Raw genomic sequence first — 22,198 nt, 5'->3', positions numbered from 1 at the left:
CGTCCCCAGGAGGAGTGCTTGAGCCAGCTGTCCGTGTGGGGCATTGTGGGGCAATGATGGGTGGAGCCCTGCCGGGCGGGGCTGACAGCTGGAACAGTCAACGCAGTGTTTACAGACGCTGCGTTGACCTGAGTACACTGACCGAAGCGCTGTGCCTGTCACCGCGGCGGAGTTAAGTCGGTGAGTGGGCGGCTTACGTCGGTGGGGGCAGCACAGACACTTATCGAGTTCGGTTGACATAAGCTGCGTAGTAGAGACCAGGCCTCAGTATCCAGAGGCAGTTTTGCTAGCTCTCGTTAATTAGCTACTGTTTGTACAGTGCTTAAAACACGTAAAGTGCCTTAGAAATGTGAAGTGCTGCTTGTGCTCTGAAAGGAACCAGGGAAGAGCAAAGCACTCAGGATTGGGTGAGTGTGGGTGGGCTGACGCACCCTGCACGCTTCAGGAGCTCGGTGTTTTCTGTGAGATTCTGCATGATCAGGGAGATCCTCTCAGGAAGAAATCTCTCGCACTGAGGATTGTTCTGTGGTTTTTCCTGTAGGATCTTTGAGGTTTAGCAGGAAATGACGCTTTTCAGCAGGTGCTTCGCTGATTCACGCAGGCCTGGGTAGACCTGGGATTAAAAGACACGTGCACCTGTGCCAGGCGTCCTGCTTAGCCCAGGCGTGAATTTCCTGGATGGTGTCTTTGGCAGGTTGATTCCCGAGAGGCTGGTTCTACCTGTGGATGCATTGGGTTGTTCAAATGATATCCCTTGACGAGGGAGCTGGTTGATTTCCATGGTGCTAACTGCCACTGGCACGAGTGAATGGGGTGTTCTGTCCTCGCTCTGTCGGCTACCTGATGCCATGTCAGGACACAGAAATCTCTGTACCCAGCTCTGCCCGTTCCGAGCCCACGGCTGGCAAACTGCCATCTGCTTCCTGCGCCAGGCCACCGAAACGTTTGGTGCCTCTGGCTGAAGTGCAGCAGGGAGCTCCAAGTCTGCAAGCCTGCAGAGCTGCGGAGCGCCAAAGCTGTGTCACCCTGAAGCTCCAGCGACACCTTGCAGAGGGTCCTACCAGCCTGCCTCAGTGCCTTCCGAATGCAGGAGCTGCACAGACTGAGGCAAGGGCTCTGCTGTGCGCCCATGGAGCGGCGGAAGAGAGCACCCCGGCGAAGATGGGGGTGGCAAACCAATGGGGGAAGGCTTGTAAGGCGTGATTGACAGGCGGGAGGGAGTTGTGCATGGCACATTGGAGGAGGAAGGCTGTTCCAGGCACAGAACGGCGTGGGGGAAGCAGACAAAGGCAGTGCTGTGCAGAGAGGAGGCAGCAGCGTGTAGGGCGGAGCGGAATTGAGATGAGAATTGTAGGCGGTGACGGCAGAGTTGTGCAGAGCCGCCTCTTCCCTTCCTGCATCCAGTGTTGGTTGGTCTCTGGACATGTCCTCGAATGGATAGACGCGCTTCCTCGGTGTTCTTTGTCCAGGGGTTGAGAGGCCAAAGCTTCTGCAGTCTCCTGCTGGGACTTGAGCTACAGGGAGATCTTGCAGTGAGTGCAGAGGAGCTGGGCGCCCGGGAACGCTACGGAAGCGCAAACAGCCACGAATACAGACGGAGCCTGTTGTGTGTGATGCTGCTGTCAATCGATGTGTGCAGCCCCTCTTGGACACTTTGCTCTTGGGCATGTATTTTTGCTGAAATGCCATCACATTGGTGGCTTTCCCTTTTCATGGTCATGTGAGTTTGCGGGAGAATGGTCCCTGGTCCAGCCCTTAGATGCCTATCAGATTTCTGCTTTACCCTCGCCAGTTGTATTTCTAAATACGTTTATAGTACGAGGTGTGCCAAGTAGGTATTAAGACACGAAGGCCAGGAGCTTGGTATCAGTTCCCAGCTAGGCGGGCTCAGATGCCCACAGAGATTGGCTGGTTTGTGAAGAATGAGGGGAGAATCCAAGTGCCTTGCCCTGAGCAGCGGGTGGCAATCTGACGTAGCTGAGCGCCTGGAAGTTTTGTTGTTTTAAAATATTTCTGCTTGCAATTTGTAACTATCAGCCAAGTCCTGAGCTGAGTGGCTCCTCCAGACTCCCACCGCAAGAATCCTTCTGTGTCCACCAGAATCCTCCGCTCAGAGTATCCAGCTTATATCCAAAACTTTGAACAAAAGAAACTGGAGAGCATAGGTGTCACGGTCACAGGGGAGCTGCGCTTTAGACCCCGTTAGTCCGTCGGGAGTGCTCCCCTCTGCTGACAGATTTTGCCACCTTCACCCTCCTCCGGGTGGAACCATGTGGTCCCACCGCTCCTCAACTGGATCTCCGGGCTGAACCCGTTTTACCAGCTGTGATAACACGACGAGCCCAGCTGTGCGTGGCGGCTGTTTGCCCTTCGTTTCTGGTAGCCTGTGGCCAGCCGCTGATTACGAAGTATTTATTGACCCAAAGGCCCACAGCCGGCAGGGCGAAGGGATACAACAATAGAAGGCCTGTACGCCTGGGTCCTACCAAAACGTTATCCTTTCCCTGCAAGTTCCACTCCGCCCAGACCGCTGCTCCTGGCCGGAGAGAGACAGCCAGCCCCCTCGCGTTCTCCAGCGACTCTGGGAGACTCCTCTCCAGCCCCTGCTGCCCCCTCACTCCCCTTCCTCGCTAGGCTGGGGCTGTTAGAGGTTTGGTGCCCCTTTGACCCTAGGCTTAGGCCTTGGAAACATGAACCTGCTGGCTTGGTTGGGCCAGGCAGGTGGGCATTTCAGCCCCCCCCCTTGTTCCCATAGGACCCTGGGTATTCCCTCTGGAGGCACCTTGTCTCTGTTGTGTTTCCTTTCCTGTTTTCTCCCCAGCAGCCTCCTCTGATTTAGCTCCAGGCAGTCAGGCAGGATAATCTCAAAGTAGGGATGTGAGGTCAGGTGATATTCATACAAAATAAACAAATATCTCCCTTGTTCTCCACAACAGGGTTTGAATTCTGCTTTCTAGTTTGAAGCCTTATGCCTCCTTCTGATTTCTGTCCTCCCCGCGGCTGGCGGGGTGCACAATGATCTGTGTGAATACAGAATGACCACCTAGTCTGGCGGGCGTAAGCCGTGGAGCTGGGCATTGCTGTGACAAGTAAAGTTGCGCAGCAGATTCCACAGTTTGTGTTGCTTTGTCAGGAATTTAAGTAAAACAAATGGTGTGGAGCTTCTCTGTTGCCACAGCCAATTAATCATTGACTTTGCCAGAAGAAGAAAAGGCCAGGCCCTGAGAGGTGGTAATCACCTCCTTCCTGTGTTTGCTGTTCTAGCCTCTGCTGCTACCCGGAAGAACAGATGTCCCCTCCTGATCCCATAGACACTGCCCCCTTGGGTGTACCATTCCAATGCAATCTTTACTTACAATTTTCCTGCATACAATATGCAGCGTGTTTTGCAACTGTCTGTTACTGCCTCTCTTTGGAGTACACAGTAGCTGAGGGTGCTACATATGTGTGCTTACGGTTCTAGAAAAAATTCACACAGTTGCTTAAACCTACTGTTAAAACTAAAATGTTTGAAATGCACAGCACCTTCTACAATGCTGGAACTCTGTGTTTTAGGATTTTTATACTAATAGCAAAGCAGATTCTTTCTATGCTACTAAGTAGACCTTGTTTCTATTCCTTGTGTTGACTCACTCTGTGACCTTGGGCACGTCACTTAATCTTTCTTGTCCTCAGTTTTGCTATCTGTAAAATGGGGATGGTTCCTGCTTTTGGCAAAGGCTCTGGGTTCCCTGGCTGAGTGCTATAGAAGTGCAAAATTTGCTGTGGAAAGCATTAAAAAGGCAGCCCTATTAACTGAGCAGAGACAAGGAGACAGTGATAGGTATTTAAAATGGCTTTCAGTATATGTAATACATAGTCTCTTAATCAGTACATATTTAGGGTTGTATCATTAATCACTGGCGTTTTGCTTTGGTAACTGGGGGCTCAGGTATTGACCACCGATAGCATTTGTTACTGATAACACTTCCTGTACTCCAGTAATTGTTCGAGACTTGATTCAGTTTATCGATTCGTGTTGCTGGGCAGTTTTTTGAACCAGTTCTTTCCAGACACCTCTCCACTCCTGATCCCACTGTCAGGGGCTGCAGCAGCGATCTAGCTGGGGAAACTCGCCTTCTGCAAAACCAGGGCAGACTGGCGTCATGTGACTGTCTCAGTGAACCAGCTGGGCTAGGCAGGAGATACAGTGGCAATCGGGAGTGCGTAGGAATAAAAATTTGACGGCTTTTGGAGGGTAATGTCCTGTTCCCCCGCCACAACCCTGGGGCTGGAGGAGTTCTGTGTCCTTGCCAATTACTGGGGGGGCCCCGTGCCCCTGCTTTCCCCCCCTTGAGCATGCCCCTGATGGCAATGCATGCAGCTGCCAGCAGAAGCGTGACTGAAGAGTTGATTGGTCAAATGGGAAATGGCTTGGAAAGAGGTTGTAGTAAAAGGAAGAAAAGGCCTAAACTGTGACGTCCCTTCAAGCTGATACAACATCATTGTGACAAATGTTCTCTGGATTTTGCGTGCCCACTTTCTCATTCCGAAACACAGGGCTGGACGCCCAGCAGAACCAGTGCTGCGCTTGCTGCCGCCATAGGGGCAGTGTTACTTAGCAAGCATGACTCTGCAGAGCTGTCCCATGCCAGCTGGCCAGGTAGCTGACGGTGGCTGCACTGGTTTTTGTGCTAGCGGAGATCCAGGATACGGAGGCAGGGACAGAAATGCTTCCAAGCTTGAGAAGTTGTTGCAAGCAGGGGAGGAGGAGGAGGGCTCCTGGAACGTAGCCTTCAAGTGGCAATAGTGAATGATTTCTTGTTCAGCCCGGCTTTTTCTGCTGCAGCTACGGATGGGCATGAGGAAGGAGAGCTAGTGCATTTGAATGACATTAAAGCCATGACTGATGTAGAGGGAAAAGTCTGTTCGGCTCCATTGTGCTAAGTAGTGATACTCAAAGTGCATCATTTTGAAAGAAAAATAAATTACACAAGACTTGACCTTTCAAATAGCTGGCAGTAAAAATGGAAAAACACTTCTCTGTTGCTTTCTAAATCCACTCAGCTTCTTGTAGACTTCAGAAGCCTGGAGAGCCGGGGCTGGAATCTAGCAGCCTCGTAGAGTATGCTCTTCCCTTAGTCTGTTCTAACTAGGTTCTTACAGTGCACTCATTACCCTAGCATCTGAGTGCCTTTCAGAAGTGCAGCCATTCACGTGGCTACACATCTGGTGTTTGTTCTCTCATCCTCCCAGGGGGAGAATGTGCGGTGGAGTGGCTTGTTTTGGTAGGTGATTTTTTTAATATGCATGTTGCTTTATGTTTATGTCAAAGAAGGCAGGTCAAATAAACATGGACCTAGATGCAGAAGATGGTGACGTTTGTGATAACCCTTTGTTCCTGAGGGAGTTCGTTTCACAGGCTTGGACTGGCCCCTGAGAAAGGTTCTGTTGTCTTCCCAGATGAATTTCACCCTTATTGTAGAGAGTTGCATTGTGCCAGCAGAGCATAGTTCTTGGCCAGGGTCTCTATCCTGGAGCGCTAGGCTCTTTTAGATACCCTGGGCCCAGGCCATGGAGCAGCCTGAAGATAGGGACTGAGACCTTGAACTTGAACCAGGTTCTCTAGGAAGCCAGGGTAGCGAGTCGAGGTCAGGTCTGAGGTGCTCCCGGCAGCCTGTGTTGCTGAGGAGACACCTTGCAGCGTTCTGGACCAGCCAGGATTTCCTACGCGCTGAAGGCTTCACGCCCAGGTAGATGGCACTGCTGTAGTTCAGCCGAGCGGTGATGAAGCCGTGAATAACTAAGGCCAGGTCTTTGTCCACCTGGTTGGGACGGCGTTTTCTAGCTAACCAGAGCTGGTAGGAAGCATCACTCGGTGGGTGCTGCTATGGGAGAGCTCAGGTGGTGAGGACTAGACGATGGAGTGAACAGACCAATCGTGCCTGTGTTCCTGGAACCAAAGGAGACTGCCCTGTGGCTGAAGACTCTTCGGGAAGCTTTCCTTGCCCACCAGCAGCACCTCCCTTTGCTCAGGCTCAGCTTCCACCGGCTGTTCTTCTTCTCTGAGCTGGTCCTGGTGGTGGTAAGGATAGGTAGAGCTTTGTGTCAAGTGCCTGTGGCTGGTTCCCGAGTGCGCGTGGCCTGACTAGTTCCTCTCGGGTGGAGGTTCCCAGACGTTTTGCTGGCATGACCCCATTTTAATGAAGTCTTTCCTTCGGGGACCCCCGGCAGCATGGAGGGTGCCCTGCTGAAGAGCAAAATGGTGTCCTCTGCCCAGCAGTGATTGCCCCGACCCCAGCCCCCAGCCCGGAAGCCGTCAGTCTAGAGGCTGCACGTCCCGCTATCTCAGCGCCTGCCCTCGCTACGGCCTCGTTCTTTCGGCATCCGCTGCCACGCTGCTGCTCTGGCTTCTACTTCCTGGCCAGGGCTTTGCCCCAGGACCGCACAGAAGCTGTTGCAGCCGTCACTTCCAGGCCTCCTCTTCAGCTCAGCAACTGAGTCTGCGCTGGCTCCTTTAAAGCTTCCCCTGCTCTGGCAGGTTGGCCCGAGGCGACGCAGCTTGGCACCGCCCTGTCGAGTGCCCGCACCTGTTACGGGGAGAGCAGTTTTACTGACCTACAGAAAGTTTTGATTCACCTGCCCTTGGACCACAGTTAGCAAATGCGATGTGTGGCCGACCCTTCGCTGCCATGACAGCAAAGAGCAGCTACAACAAGCCCCAGTCCACTGCTTTGGCATCCGTGCCCGCTGGTGACGTTTCCATTAGTCCCACCGCTTTCACACGGGTGGCTGGGACCTGGGGGGCAGAAATGAGTGGGGCAGGTTTACATCAGGCTGACTGGTTCTTGGAGCCAGTAGCTGCTGCTCTCTCCTCCCCACCAGCCCACTGCTGGCTCTGGCAAGCTGCTGCCATTGTTTCTCAGCTCGGTGACTCTCTGGGTGCAAACTTCTCGTAGCCCTGTATCCTAGGAGTCCCGCAGCGCTGGGGGCAACTGGAGCAGCTTGCCAATGGCCTAGTGATGGGGAACCTGCCAACAGCAGACTGTACCGCTGAGAGAGGCACCAGCTGAGCTGTGCGACCTGAGCGGAGCTGTGGAATAGCACTGTCTGAAGTCAGCCGTATAAAATGGAGTCAGCAGCTTGGAGCTGTTAGAGGAGCAACACTCAGGCTTCTTTCTGTAGCTGTGAAACCGCAGTGGCAGCCATTAGGAAGAGCAGAGGACAGGAGAGCAGGAGATCAGTCCCCGTCCTGTCAGTGCGGGGAAAGGGCCGGGAGCTATCTTAAGCACTTGGTCTGGGCTGCCCTCTTGTCAGGTCAGTGAAAGGTGCCCTCTCCCTGCACACTGGGTATTCAGAGCCAGGGACGAGCCAGCTTTTGTTCTGAGGGACCGCTAACGCTTTAAAGGTATCCCTCTGCCGTTCGTGGGCTCACCAGCGCCCCCTGCCCCCAGGGTCCCAGCTGATTGGCTGTAGGTGGGCCACACCAGTGCCACCCTGGGTAACTGGTTACCTTGTCCATGGACGCTGGGGTAGACTGCCTTGGGCGGTGCTGGTGCATGTGTTTGTAACAACGCTGCAGCTATTTCTAGGACATGCTCTCTCTCGAGAATGCCGCTGGCAGTTCTCGCCTGTCAGAGCCTATTGTCAATATTCGTCTCCTGCGGAGTGGTTTGATCGCTGTTCTGCAAAGCTTCTGTGCGCACTTAGCATGGCCACTTCCTTCAGCCTCGGTACAAACTCGGGTTCTCTCAGCAGACAATTGTCTGCTTCCCTGCCTTCAAGCCTTTATTCAGGCATCACAATTACAGCTCTTGTGGATTTGTGGTGTTTTGGGGTCTCCCTTCTTCCCCCAGTTTAGAGAGAGCTTTAATGCAGCGATCCTCACAGCACTGCTGTCAGGTTGGGAGGGAGGTGCGGGGCTAGGAGACAGGACTAGCTGGCTCCCTGGCTCTGTCCTGGCTGTGACACCTTGACCAAGTCACGTCCCTCTTCTGTACCACGTTTCAGCCCCAGTGGAACAGCGCTGGTAATACTTCCCTGCTCACGGGGGTGGTGATGCTGAATTCGTCATTGTGAGGTCCTCCGATGGACGACGCCAGGGAAAGAGAATTTAATTAGTGGGTAATTAATCTTTCTCTCGTTCTCAGCTACACGAGCCTGGGCCATTGCTCATCACTTCATTCCTGACCTGCTTTACTGGATGCCCGCGTGGGGAGAGGAGGGGTTCCCATGTTACCTTCCCTTCGGCTAGATGGCAGCCTAGTTGTTCCACCCCCGGTGGAATTGCCTTCCACTGATTTCTCAAGCTACCTACTGCCTCCAGCTAAATACGACTGGCCTGGCCATCAGGCTGGGAGCTAGGAACTGTCATCCCAGTGCCGAGAGGTTCCCAGCCTCCAGTGGTGACCTGACCTAGCTGCCTCGGAGAAGGGTGATCACCCCCCTCGCCATCTGCCATACTAGCTATATTACAACCTGCACGCACATCTTGAACCGTCTCACCTTTCACCTCCCCGCCCTCTGCTGCTCTACTAGGCAGCCAGCTGCCCTGTTCCCATGAGCACCTTCCCAGTCCAAGTGCTTTTAGGCCCTCTTCCACTCCTCATTCCGATCCTCCAAAAATCTGCTGCCTCCACAATGGCTACAAAAAGTCGGTTATTGATGAGTGAATACCCTCCTCTGGGCTGCACAGTGTCCTGCCGTCTGTGTGTGTTTTCGACTGTAGCTGTCGGGACGTTGACTGTTTGTGTGTATTGTACCACACCAAGATCAGCTGCCTGTGATCACAAGGGTTGATTCCCTGACGTCAGTCTGAATCACTCAGTGCAGCTGTTTGTTCTAGCCTGCCTGTGTACGTGTCCCATCCCTTCGTAAATCCCGCTGGGCTCCATGGTTTGAGCAGCTGCTGTTCCGACTTCCACCCGACAGAAGCCCACATTCGAATATCCTGGGATTAAAAGAAGGATGTATTTCAGGCCTGGGCGTGTGATTCACACCTGGTGAAATGGGGAACCTGGAGCGAAGCCTGCCCAGGTTTACTGGTCTGCTGCAGCTGGATGCCGGAAGTGTGTTCTCTCTCTCTCTGTCCAGGGTGGAGGTTACAACTTTCTACTTGCGCGCGTTGCTCCTTCACGTCCATCCGTGCCCCCGTTACTGTAATAGGTCGGCACCTCATGGTCTGCAATGTTTTAATCCTTACCACACTGCTGTGAAGTGGGCAGGGCCGTGCTGCTACCCCATGTTACAAACCAGGCACAGGGAAACCGGGACTTGCCCCTGGTCGCACAGGAGTCTGTGGCAGACAAGGGAATTGAAACCAGTGTATTGCGCTAACCACTGGACCATCTGTTTTCTTCCTTGCTGTCTGTCTCAGGCGCTCTGTGCAGCTGCTGGTGCTATTGACACCAGGATGTTTTTCCTCCTAGGAGGGAGCAAGGTGGCTGCTGCGAGATCAGGTGCACTGTGCTGCTTCGCCAAAGAGAGGGCAGAGGAATCCCCAGGGGTGTCTCTGCCTACAGCAAGCGAGCACCCCGAGGAGCTGCCTTGCCAGCTGTCCTGTAGGGCCGAAGTGGGAGGAGAACACCCGGTGGGGGTGAGCTGGAAGCAGTGCTGCATCCTGCTTTTCTGGCTCTAAAAGCGGGTGGCCTGCGGGGGTGAGAGGGAGACTGGGGAATAGAGCTGCCTTGCTGGGAGTTCAGGGGACCCAGCTGGAAGGTTTGAAGGGGTCAGGAGCTCTAAATGCATGCTGCTGATTTTCTGAGTTGGAGTTACACAGCAAGTTAAGGGCAGCCCCATGGCTTCCTGCCCCTTCCCCTCTTTAGTGACCCTGCATGCAGCATTCAGAAGACTAGATTTCTGAACAGGGAACCTTGCAGGGCTGGAAAGCAATGCCACAGCCCCTTCCCACTCCGCCAGTCTATTTCCCGGCATTCGACAGCAGTGTCTCTTTTGGGACCAGTCGTTTTCTTGCTCAGCTGTGCAATAGCCTGCTGGAGCCCGTAATGTCCTTGGCAGAGTTTGCGCTACCATTGCAACTGGCTGAAGGGCTCTGCCGCCTCCCCCTTCTGTGGGAGCAAAGCCCCTCCGCACATCCGTACAGCATCCAAACCAGGAACGGGGAGGCAGCCACTAGACCGGGAACCTCTTACCGATGCCAGATGCTCTTGGGCTGAGTTCACTTCAGTTCAGTTCAAATGAGGCTCGCAGAGAAAAAAGGTCCATTTTATGCAGCGAAGGGAAGCAAAATCTGTTGGGGATGGGGGACTGTCAGGCAGGAGGGATCCTGCCCGCTCCAGCGGCTGGAGGGAGAGGAGCTGGCCCCCAAGAACCCATCCCTGGGGAGCGCTGTGGCGAGCAAGCGTGCTCTCCTGTGGCCGTGTGTCTGCGAGGTAGTGGAAGGGCCTGTCTGCTCAGATAGCTCCCTGCTTAGGAGCTAAAAGCTCCGCCAATGGGCAGTAATTTCGGTTTAAGGAATGGGGAGGGCATCTTAAAAGCCAGTGGGCCTCTCTTCCATCCATGGGCTATCATGGTCCCCGGGAGGGTGAACGGACTGAGAGCTGAGGCCTGGACACTGATGCCAGTCACAGTGACACCTGCACAGCCAGTCACGTGCCTCCTCGTAATGCCCGTTTGGGAAGGCTCTGCTCCCCTCTCGTGGGAGTTCAGGCTCTTCCTTCCTGCGGCGTGTTTGGGAAGCGCTGACAGCGTGCTCAGCTCTGTACAAAACAAATCCCGAGTCAAAGGTTTACTCCGATTCGGTAGGTTAAGGCTACCCCGCTTTTGTTGCTAGAGCAGGAGTGGCAGCCTCTCTGCTGGGCCTGGGAGCCAGACCGGCTCTGTGGCACGGCTGGTGAGCCGGGGAAGATGGGCCTGCTGTGTGAGGGGGTGAAAGGATCACCGGGAGGCAGGGGAAGCTGGATGTCTCCTTGGAGGGGAGAAGCTAGGAGGTTTGGTTTAAAAACATCCACATTTTCCAGTCTGTGTGTGAAACAAACCTCAGACTCCTTAGCAGGTTTCCCGTAGCTGTTTAATACTGGAGAACAAGTTTCGGGTGATGGGACCAAGCACAACCAGGATGCTCGGAGCATCCATGACTGAGGAACTGACCTGCTGCCCTGCAAGGGGACAAACATGCATAATTTATTGGCACGGTTCTGGGCTGAGGGCAAGCTGCTCACGTGGTGTGTGTAGAGAGCAATTGCCTCTCCTGAAGAAGAGGTGACGCACTTAGTCTGGCAGCAGGCTGCTCAGAGTTATTCAGAAAGTGCCTGTCAGAACTTGGGGCTCAACCAGTCGTAGCTTCTGCTCTGTGAAGAGTCCTCGGGGTTATTCTAATGGCACAGTCAGCATTGAAGGGCCGTGGATGGCAGAAGCTGGATTTGTAACTTTCGTTTGCCCTCGAAACGTCATGAAATGTATCAGCAGGTCCTGCCTTGTAAACACACTGCTGGGACGTCTGTGCGTCTAGGTTTAGGACTCTGTCTTTCCTGTTCCCAATCCTTTGCTCAAGACACATGTCCAAAGAGTCTGCTGTATAATCTGCTTGGATGAAAGAAGGTTAACAGTGCTGGCTGCGACGTTGCAGTGTACCTGCTAACTGGGGGCTTCAGAACCTTCCTCTGCACATGGGATTCCCGAAGAGCCAGACTAATTTGTCAGCAAAGTATATTCAGCGACTATAAACCTGGCGGGTCTTTAGTCCCTGAGCTGTGGTTGCTGTGAGTTTCTGTTCTCCTACCCAGCGTGCTAGAACGACGTTCTGAGTGGGCAGTGATTTGGTGCAGTTCAGATACCCAGAGTGATTTGAAGCTGCAGTAGGATCTTGTCTCTTTCTGATAGAGAAACTGGAAATTAAGCATGCGGACACATTTGTTACAGTGAGTGAAGCGGATGTGCAGAGCATGGGAATTGTCAGACTAGATCAGAGCAGCGGCCCGTCTAGTCCCATATTCTCTCTCCAACCCAACGAGTCACCAGATGCTTCAGAGGAAGAGTCAGGAAACCTCCTTGTGAACAATTGCAAAATAATCTCCCCAGAGGAAAAGGTTTTTTTCCCAGCCCCTACTCAGTTAATTGGCTTAAGCCCTGAAAAATGAGGTCTGCTCTCCTTTTTGAAACAAAGCATTCTCTAATCACAGACAGTATTTATGCTCACTATGTCTGCATGTTTCATGTAGCTCTTAGTGGATTGTCCGTGCACTGTACGTCCATCCTTTGCTGACTTTCTTTGAGCAAGGTTGTGTTAGGAAAGTGAGTTGATGGTGGGGGATTTCTCCTGGGCTAGGGAAGGGGTTGTTCAAGATCCATCTGTTGGCCACTTGTTACGGACAATCCGGAGCGCCTTGCTAATCCATTTCCAGAAATCCCAGCTCCCAGGAGTTCAACAGCCGCACTTGGGCCAGAGGCTCGGCGATGTGAACGTCTGTGGGCCAGGCTGGAAATCACGTCTATTTATAGCTCCTCAGCTCAGAAAAGCTGCAGTGACAGTGATGCAGGACAGCTGTCTTCAGTCCAAAGCACTGCAGTGTTCTTCATGAGGCTGAGTTACCTTGGAAACCTGTTTTAACTGGATCTCAGCTCCCGTGAAGAGCCCATCTGTACCTGCTCTTTCTTTGTGCTGAAGGCAGCTGTCTCAGAGAGAAATCCGGGCCTGAAGTTGGTCCAGATCTCAATGACTAAGGGCTTAAGGCCCTGACCACAGCTGGATTCAGAGCATGAGCTGTTGCGGGGTGGAGCTTTGGGGCTGAATTTAAAGCACATGAATGCCCCTGCTTCCTGAAATGGGCTCTGGAAGGCTGAGGTCGCAGATCAGCTCGGGAATGTCTCTGGACGAGAAATGGTTCGCGTGGCCGGGGAGTTGCACCTCAGCGGCACAGCTGCGCCCAGCTCACCAGAACTGAAGTAGCCTGGCATTCTGGGTTGCTTAAATGTTGTCACAGGGTCCGAAGGCAGGTTACCACCAGGACTGTCTCCCCTCCCTCTGGGCTGGTGTAGGCGCTCTGCTGATACTGGGGAACTTCTGGCATTGGGAGTGGACGCTTCGCAGGGCTTTGTTCAGGCTCTCTGATAGACCATTCTGTTCAGACCGCTGCTCTGTCTCCATGTCCATCGTCACTCCTGTTTCTGGCATGCTTTCTTTCTGCATGTTTGAGACTCTGGAAACCCAAAGAAATCTACAATTTCCCCCTTTATCTTGTTGCTTCCCCATCCACATTTCCTGTCCCAGAGCCATGTCACTGCCGAGCAGGTCGTTCTGAACAGCGGTTGTCTGCCTCATCTGAAAGCTGCTTTTCCTCTTCTACCCAGCGCCCTCCCAGAGTAGGGCTGGTTTGCTCCCAGGTCATTGAGACGTGACTTTAAAATAGATGTGTGTACCTAGGCTTCAGAGCTGTAGTGATGAAATATCGTCCCAGGGTTAATTGGTCCCTGTGTGCTATATTGCCCAAAGGCTGAGACCAATATTGAACACTCAAAGGAACTATTCCCTCCCCCTTCCCCCCCGCTCTTGCCTTCCAAGTGTGCAGCGTTCGCTTCTTGAATCTGTTACACGAGGGGGTGATGGCTCTGGGCAAGTCTTCGTGCAGCCGGCCATCTCCTTCAGGCCTTGCTGGAGCTTGCAGAGCAGGTTTTCCACCAGCCATCTCTTTCTCTAGCACCCCACAATCCAGAGTGAGTTCTAGGACCTCTGGGTCTTCTGCCAGTTCGGCTGGAACATTTTTGCTGGGCCACTGCCATTTCTGTTCCTGCCAGCCTGCCTCTGGTACCCTGCCTCATCTGTCATCCCCCGGCGGCTGCTGTTGCCTGGCTGTGTCAGGTCCTGGGCAGCAGGGTGTATGGGACGGCAGCATTGCCGCGAGCTGGAACGCTGGTTTTTCAGAAGATTAATACAATCTGAGCTGTACCTGTTAAACTAAGGGCACATTATGCTCTTGGCTCCAGTTACTAATTAGTAAGTAATAAACAGCTTTTTAAAATCTGCCTTTAAAGCTTCCTAACCTGCATGTCTTGTCTGCCTAATTTGGCTGTCTTAAAGTCCCAGAACCCCATTCTTAGCGGCTGACTTCAGAGCAGAGAACGTGTATAGAATCTCTTCTAGGCAGAATTATGGGGGGAGGGAGGGAAATCTTTGAAAACTGCTAATAATCAATGATACTACTGAGTCTATTTCAGTTTTTGCAAATGTTCAGAATACGTTGATGCTTTGTAAATTGGACATGCTTAAAGCCCTTTAATTAGCTAACCCTTTCATTTAAACTCAGCTAATCTAGCTTTCACTAGTGTTGGATGGATACAGGAGCCTTTATTGATTTATTTGTCTTCAGGAAACAAATCTGAGCTGGGTTTGTCGTCTTCCCTGTGCAGCCCTAGATAATTGACACAATAAAGTACCGTGTCCTTACTGGTGCCATCACTGAGGCAGCAACGCTGCAGAAGAACCGTGCTGTCTGTTGTTCTGCCTCATGTGTCATCAACACAAGTGACAGCAGAGTTTTGGTTTCACAACCTTATGTTGATGGTGTATGAAGCAGAAGGGCCTCCAGGTTCCAGGCACAGCTTGAGATGTTGGCAGGTAGAAAAACTTCATTGTCAACAGACTTGATTGACAAGTGACTCCACTTGAAACTGAGCAGATTTGATCTGGAAGTTGGTGAAGGAGAAAAAAACCTGGGACAATCCACAGTCAATGAGCAGACCAGAATAGCATTTTAACTAATAAAGCCATAAGTAAATTTGAATACTTCCAGAAAGACCAGTGGACTGGTGGTTAGGGGTGGTTAAAGGCACTAGCACTTAAATGGCTTGTTGAAAAAAGCTTTGATTACTTTTATTCTTTCCCTTAGCTCTGATCAACTTGTTGAAGTTCCTCATGTCCAATGAGACTGTTTTATTGGCAAAACACAACATCTTCACCTTGGCTCTCATGGTGAGTACAGAGAAAGCAGGTTTGTGATGAATGACCAAGAGGAAGCGGTTCGGTGGGGGGGACAAGGCTTGCCTGTTATGCAGATCGCAAAGGGCAGATCTCCAGCTTGGAGCCTCTCTGTGCTAAGAAAGCACAGGAGTACCACAGAGACAGCGCTTGTTGGGATGAGGGGTATGGGCAGAAAGATGCCTGGGACGCCTCACAGGGCCCTCCTATCGGGTGTCAGGGCAGTGGCTTGCCAGACAGCTGTGCTTCATTGGGACGGAACAGGGATATTAGTTTTTCATATACAGACAGGATAGAAGTCCAGTGGTGCAGTCCCAAGACTGAGTTCTCTCCCAGTCTTTGCCAGCCTGGATGAAGTATCTTTTGTGGGAGAGATCAGGAAAAGCCAGTTTGGGATAGGAGACCCTGAAACTGGAAGGAGAAGGCGAACCAGATGAAGGGGGCGGGGGAAGTGGTCTTAGTTCCCTATAGAAAATGACTGGCCTCGCTAGCATGCAGTCCTGTATCTGACAGCAGCCAACAGCAGGTGCTTCCGAGGGAGGTCCAAGAACCCTACAGTGGGTGATCAGGCATGTCAGAACTTTGCTCTTAAAGGACGTTTCTTTCCACTCCAGGGTAGTTAGTGGCTGGTTCGTAGCTAACTGGACTATACAAGCTCATGCCCAGAATCGGTTAGTTCAGTTTTCTGAGTCAAGGCAACTGTGTACACACTGTAGCCTCCCCACTCCGCAAAGCATCAGAAATCTGTCAGTCCTACGGTTTTATCTGGCTACTCAGCACCTTCGTGTCTGAGCACATTCCACGTCAAGACACGACCGTGCAAGAAGGTAGTATATGGACCACTCTTTGATGGGGTAAAAGAATATTGTCCAGTGTACTAAGTGCTTATTGCTCTGAAGGTTTTAAACATCATTTGTGTCTGACTGGCATCTGTTGTAAATTAGATTTTGTGTAACGATCCCCCATTGTCATTTTAATTTTTTGTAGGTCGTGAACTTGTTCAATATGTTCATCACATATGGAGACACCTTCCTCCCAACTCCCAGCAGCTACGATGAGCTGTACTACGAGATCATCCGTATGCACCAGAATTTCGATAATCTCTACTCCATGGGTGAGTTTTGTGGGCTATTTGGGTTACTCTTGATAAAACAAGCGGGAAGTAAGCCGTGTCCCCTCTGTGTGATATTCGTGTCTATGCATCTGTTTGGGGTGTGTGAATATACACATCTGTGTATTTACATACATACCCAGTAAATTAAGACTGGACAAAGGGATACATCGGGGAAAAGAATAAACTTTTCCTGTTCCAAAAGAATACAGTAAATGGAATTGGCTCTTCGGCAAAGACACGGCCTGTGAAAGTAATCCAGTTGTGTGTACCAAAGGTTACCAATGTCGTAAGCGTATGGTGTTAATACAAATATGTATTTGCCAATGTGACTAAATCTGTGATATTTAAATGACAGCGAGAACCCCCCTGAATCCTCGTGTAGAGTTAACCAGTCTATAGTTTGCCTCTGCCAAGCAGTGTTGAGCTCCCAGCTGGGAAACGTGCTTTAATCTCAGGTCGCAGAGCAAGTGCAAGCTGCAGAACCAATCAGCCGAGGGAAACGGGCATTGTAAACAAAAGGTATAAAAAGCATTTGAGAAATGCATGACAAGAAGCCTGCCGTCCTGGACAAATCGTACACTGCGCTCTCGCAGGGCCAGAACAAAGCCGGAGAGTGGCCCCCGCAAACCCATTTGCAGGGAGGAGGAAATCACAGTGCAGAAGAATGTGCACGCTGGCAAAGTAAGAAGCTTTCCTTCAAAGAGAGACGAGTGTGTTGGAATGCCACCAAGTGAAACCCAGCAGGGAGACGAGGAACAAAGGAGAGAAGCGAAAAACACGTGGAGGCATAATCAAGCAGTCTACAAATGAGCCTGCCTTCGAGAACATCTGCCCCAGGTTTGGTTTAGTTCCTGCATGGTGGACGCTGCAGATAAATGGATGTCTGTGCGCTCTTTGTCTGCCTCTCCCCGAGGGCATGTCTCCCCTGTCCCTCCCTCTCCCGGTGTGAGCGTGTAACTGCCATTGTAAGTAATGGGAGTAACACAAGCACATAACAGGAGTTAAAAGGCCTGAGAGAGAGAGCCAGCCAGGGACAGTGCACTACAGACTAGATGCAGAGAAGCATCCCCGTTAAAATAAAGGTCACTAGCTGTTCCTTGCAACTGCAACTGAATTGAATCTCTGCAGAATAAACCACAGTTCATCTCAGAAGGAATGTGTTCGAATTGGAAAAGGCCTGGAGAAGGGCACCGACTAATGAAAGGTGTGGAACAGCTTCCATAGGAGAGAATGAAAAGACTGGCATTGTGCAGCTTAGAAAAGAGACAACTAAGGGGGAGATGATGGAGGTCTGTAAAATCATGACTGGTGTGGAGAAAGTGACTGGCGAAGTGTTATTTACCCCTTCACAGAACAGGTGAACCAGGGGTCTCCCAATGTGTTTAGTAGGCAGCTGGTTTAAAACAAACACAAAGAAATACTTCACACAACGCACAGTCAGCCTGTGGAACTACTTGCCAGGGGAGGTTGTGAAGCCCAAAACTATAACTGGGTTCAAAAAAAAAATTAGATCAGTTCCTGAAGGAGAGGTCCATCAATGGCTACTAGCCAAGATGGTCAGGGACACCACCCCATGCTCTGGGTGTCCCTAAACCATGGACTGCCAGACACTAGGACTGGATGGCGGGATGGATCGCTCGATAAATTGCCCTGTTCTGTTCTTTCCCTCTGAAGCACCTGGCACCAGCTGCTGTCAGAGACAGGATCCCGGGCTAAATGGACCATTGGTCTGACCCAGTCTGGCTGTTCTTATCTTCTTTTGTTCTGATCCCTCTGTTGTAAATTACCTATATTTTTTGTCATCTGTGCAAAGTACCAACCAGTCAGTCATGCTCACAAAACAATGCAACAGCCATTCCCTTTGGAGCCAAAAACTGCCCAAGCAGCTAAGCTGGTAAAAAGACATGTCTGCACTAGGCGGTGACGTCTCGCACTCCTCTGGGTGAAGCCGGAGAAAAGTGGAACGAAGGAATAACACACTCGGATACTCTCTCAATTGGGCTGCAGTATGGATGTCGGACTGCTGAAACAATTCATTTATCACATGAATACATTTTCCGTTCCGCTAAGTGATGTGAAACCCTTTGAATTAACACCGCAAACGCCTGAATGGGAACACGCTCTGAATTCATCGCAGCCGATGATATACATGAGATACCTGCTCTCTGACAAAACAGTGTTACTCTCAGAGCTGGCCCCTTCTTTTCTTCTAGAGAAATGCAGACTCTTGGAGCTCCTGAAAGAGAGGTGCTAGTGCTGTGTCTGGCTAGAGCCAGGTCTAGTGTAGGTAGCTGTCCAAGGAGCTTTTCCCGGGCTTTGCCAGCGTACTCACTTTGCAGTTACCCTTCCTTCCGAGTCCTGACCAGATGTAGTTAGAGACTAATAACAGATCCAAAGGAGAGGGTGGATTGTAAAGTGGCTCAAATTGCCAGGTTAATCTAAAGTGTGTGTTTATGCCCTGAATCTTCCTTTACCCAGGTCTGCAGAGGTGATGGGCACTGTACATTAACCCACCCTGCTTGTGGAGTTGTGTGCTCTGTTGAAGTAGTTTTGATGTTTATAGATGGTCCTAATGAGGGTGCTGTACTCCTTGGCGTGAGAAACTGTGTTCATATACAAGTATCAGGTTCCCCTTTTCAGCAGTTCCTAACTCCAGGAATGGCATCATAAATAAATGAATCAATCCTTGAACATACAAATTCACCCACAGTTCCAGCAGAGCACAAGCTTAAAGAAAATGTCTTTTATTCTGGATTTCTTGCTGCATAATTGTGTTTGAGGCATAGGTGCCAAGCTGATTGGTCCCCTGGAAACACTGTAGATTGGGACCTGAATAAATATCTTGGACGGTCTCTCAGCGGTACAGTGGGCTTCCATAGAAGTTCTTCCTGATTCATAGTGTTTTCAGATCTGCTCCCCAGTTTGTCAGAGTTCGTCTGCAAGGCAGAAGTGGCATGCTGGTCTCTTTCGGGAGCAGGCTTCTCCCCAGGCTTGTGTATGACCCTGCTCTGTGAGGCTGATTATCAGAGCCAAAGAAACTTTCTGCATTGAGAGAGCCTTAAATTACAGGGCATGGTCCAAAACCGATGGAACCCTGAATAAACAGGGACCGGAACAGAAGGGAACGAATGTTGAGTAAGGTACCAAAGATGGTGGCATAAGCAAAGAGCAACTGCTACAGACTGGGGACCGACGGGCTAGGCAGCAGTTCTGCAGAAAAGGACCTGGGGGTTACTGTGGACAAGAGGCTGGATATGAGTCAGCAGTGTGCCCTGGTTGCCAAGAAGGCTAATAGCATATAGGGCTGCATTAGTTGGAGCATTGCCAGCAGATCGAGGGAAGTGATTATTCCCCTCTATTCGATATTAGTGAGGCTACATTTGGAGTATTGTGTCCAGTTTTGGGCCCCCCACTACAGAAAGGATGTGGACAAATTGGAGAGAGTCCAGCGGAGGGCAACAAAAATGATGAGGGGGCTGGAGCACAAGACTTATGAAGAGAGGCTGAGGGAACTGGGCTTGTTTAGTCTGCAGAAGAGAAGAATGAGGGGGGATTTGATAGCAGCCTTCAACTACCTGAAAGGGGGTTCCAGGGAGGATGGAGCTAGGCTGTTCTCAATGGTGGCAGGTGGCAGGTGTTCTCAATGGTGGCTGTTCTCAATGGTGGCAGGTTCTCAATGGTGGCAGGAGGATGGAGCTAGGCTGTTCTCAATGGTGGCAGGCTGTTCTCAATGGTGGCAGGTTCTCAATGGTGGCTGTTCTCAATGGTGGCAGGTTCTCAATGGTGGCAGGAGCAATGGTCTCAAGTTGCAGGGGAGTTGTTCTAGGTTGGATATTAGGAAAACTTTTTCCCTAGGAGGGTGGTGAAGCACTGGAATGGGTTACCTAGGGAGGTGGTGGAATTTCCATCTTTAGAGGTTTTTTAAGCTGCGGCTTGACAAAATCCTGGCTGGAGAAAGGGAATTTGGAGACATGATGATGAAATCAAGTCGAAGAGATTAGCTCACCGCAGGAAGGAGGCCTGCACTTTGGCCTGGTAGTCCTAAAATCTCGGAAGTGGCCTCAGAAGTGGCTGCCCATTATGGCCCAAGAGTGAGACCTTCCCCCCCTGTGGTGATAACCAGAAGGAGGCTGTGGGTCCCTTTGGCCAAACTAAACGAGATACTTCCTCTCAAAGGCTGTTCTCTCTTTGACTGGGGTTTCCAGTGGTTCTTTCATTACACTCGTGATTGGACATTCCAGATCAGAAAGTCTCGCACTGTCGTCGGATCAGGGCCAGCAGACTCGACTTAACGTCTTTCTCCTTTTCTTTCAGTTCTAAGGCTTTCGACCAACGCCGGCCAGTGGAAGGAGCCCGCTAGCAAGGTGACCCATGCCTTGGTCAACATTCGGTAAGGAGTGGCACTGAATAGCAGCGTCGGCGCTCTTGGGCTGCGTTCTGTGTGGTGGGCCTGTCTCGACACGTCCAGATTTGTTGCACAGAGCTTGATTTAGAATTTCAAAGCACTATTAAAGCTTAAGCAAAGGCGGGTGGGGGGAGCCTCATGGAAGGTTGAATGTACTTTCTGTAATAATAATGCTGAGCTCTTCCAGGCGGCTCTGGACTTTCAAAGCACTGCACAAGCATCAGAGTTGATCCTTCTAGCGCCCCTGGTATTTGGGCAGGGCCATTGTGGGGCAAATGGGCTTCGCTGTTGCTCGATCCCATTGCATTCTCTGAGACGACAATCAATGCTTCTGAGTCATCTGCGTGCGGTGTCGGTCATGTCAGCAGAGAAGATCTTTGTAGAGCCCATCCCAGAGGCGTTGAGCTTGTTTCTTTAAAAGGGGCTTGGAAAAAAAATGTGAAAATGGTTATTTTCGAGGTGATTTCTGTAGGACCCATTGAACTCTCCTGCCCCAGGGCCATGAGTCAGTTGCTAGTTGATGTGGCTCTGGAGTAACATTCCCCTTTGCGAGGTTCTTCCACAGCTTCTCTTATAGCTTCTGGGTTTCTCACTCTGAAATCGGTAGTCCCTGGCCATTCCTGAAGACAGGGCGCCGGGCTGGATGGCCCATGGGTCTGACCCGGTCTGCTTGGAAGGGAATTTAGGGTTGGACTTAAAATAAAGCACCACCATAAAACACCCACAGCCATTTACAAGGCGTGTGCCCATCAGCACCCCAGTCGCTCCGTGGGTGTGAGCCCGCTTCTCTCGCCTTTCGGTCTGTTTTCCTCATTGCCAACGATGTGCTCTGTGGGGCAGGCACTGTGCCATCCTCTGTGCTTAGCAGGCGCCAAGCACCATGTGGGCACCACCATGTAAATAAGCAGTAGCATTGACCATATTTTACAGAAAGGGAAACTGAGGTCCAAGTCCACACTAAAGGCAGGAGCAGAGTCAGAATTGGAACTGCCCTGCGGCATACTGCCTTCCTGGGAAGCAGACTGTAGCTCGGTGGTGCTATCTCAGTTTTTTGCAATTCCCTCACAACAGGAGACAGCGTATACAAGGCAAACGCTCTCTCAGGGCACATTTCAAGGAAATGTGTCCATAAACCACCTTTAAAGGTTTCCTCTGTACCTTTCATGTCCTCACGTGTGCATTGCAGAAGACTTACTTTGTTCCCATCTTTATTTTTCATAAACAGATCTAAATGAAACCTCTGTGGGCAGATAACACTCCCTAAACGAAGCCGCAGAGCAGATAGCATTTAAAGTGTCACAAGTGTCTGCCCTGGGAGTTCTCTGGAAATCCTGGGGCACCTACGTGCAGACAGGTCTCTAAACCGCGAGTAGAGAATTCACAGACGTTAAGGATGTGCCTGCCAGGTTTTTAGGCTCACCGTTTACCTTGTAGAAGAGTGGGCTCATTTCCCCTGACGGGTGCCCCCTTTCCCTGAAACGTATTCATTAAAATTGATCTTCTCAAGCAGCTGAAAAGATACAAGCAAACAATGGCAGCACGCTTTCCTTCCCACTGCAGCCCTCGCCAGGGGCATCCTGCAGCAGGCAGTGCGGGTGGATGGGGAAACTGGCCCCATGGGTTCCATTTTAGCCTCTGGTTAGATTTTGTTGTTGTTGTTGTGTACGTGCTGTTCTTCCATCCTCCTTTTCAGTTCAGATCCCTTCATGAATTGTCACGAATTGTTGCTTCCATCTGGGAGGGTGTCAGGGTGCCAGCTTCTCTCACA

At 51.3% G+C, this 22,198-nt stretch overlaps 1 protein-coding gene across 4 annotated transcripts in view; it reads left to right on the top strand.

The window, feature by feature from the left end:
* ARMH3 (armadillo like helical domain containing 3) overlaps positions 1–22,198 on the top strand; it is a 156,781-nt gene that overhangs the window by 56,119 nt on the left and 78,464 nt on the right. For all 4 annotated transcript variants that reach the window (XM_067537258.1, XM_067537256.1, XM_067537257.1 and 1 more), the window contains 3 exons: positions 14,823–14,905; positions 15,899–16,025; positions 20,340–20,415. In XM_067537258.1, the coding sequence (XP_067393359.1) occupies positions 14,823–14,905; positions 15,899–16,025; positions 20,340–20,415 (286 nt within the window). The remainder of the gene's footprint in view (positions 1–14,822; positions 14,906–15,898; positions 16,026–20,339; positions 20,416–22,198) is intronic.

The sequence above is a fragment of the Emydura macquarii genome, unplaced genomic scaffold (genome assembly GCF_026122565.2).
Source record: "Emydura macquarii macquarii isolate MOO-44397 ecotype Brisbane River unplaced genomic scaffold, CSIRO-AGI_Emac_v2 contig_3692, whole genome shotgun sequence".
In the NCBI taxonomy this organism is placed as follows: domain Eukaryota; kingdom Metazoa; phylum Chordata; order Testudines; family Chelidae; genus Emydura; species Emydura macquarii.
The sequence above is the reverse complement of the archived record's forward strand: the minus strand, read 5'-3'. Positions and strand labels throughout refer to the sequence as shown.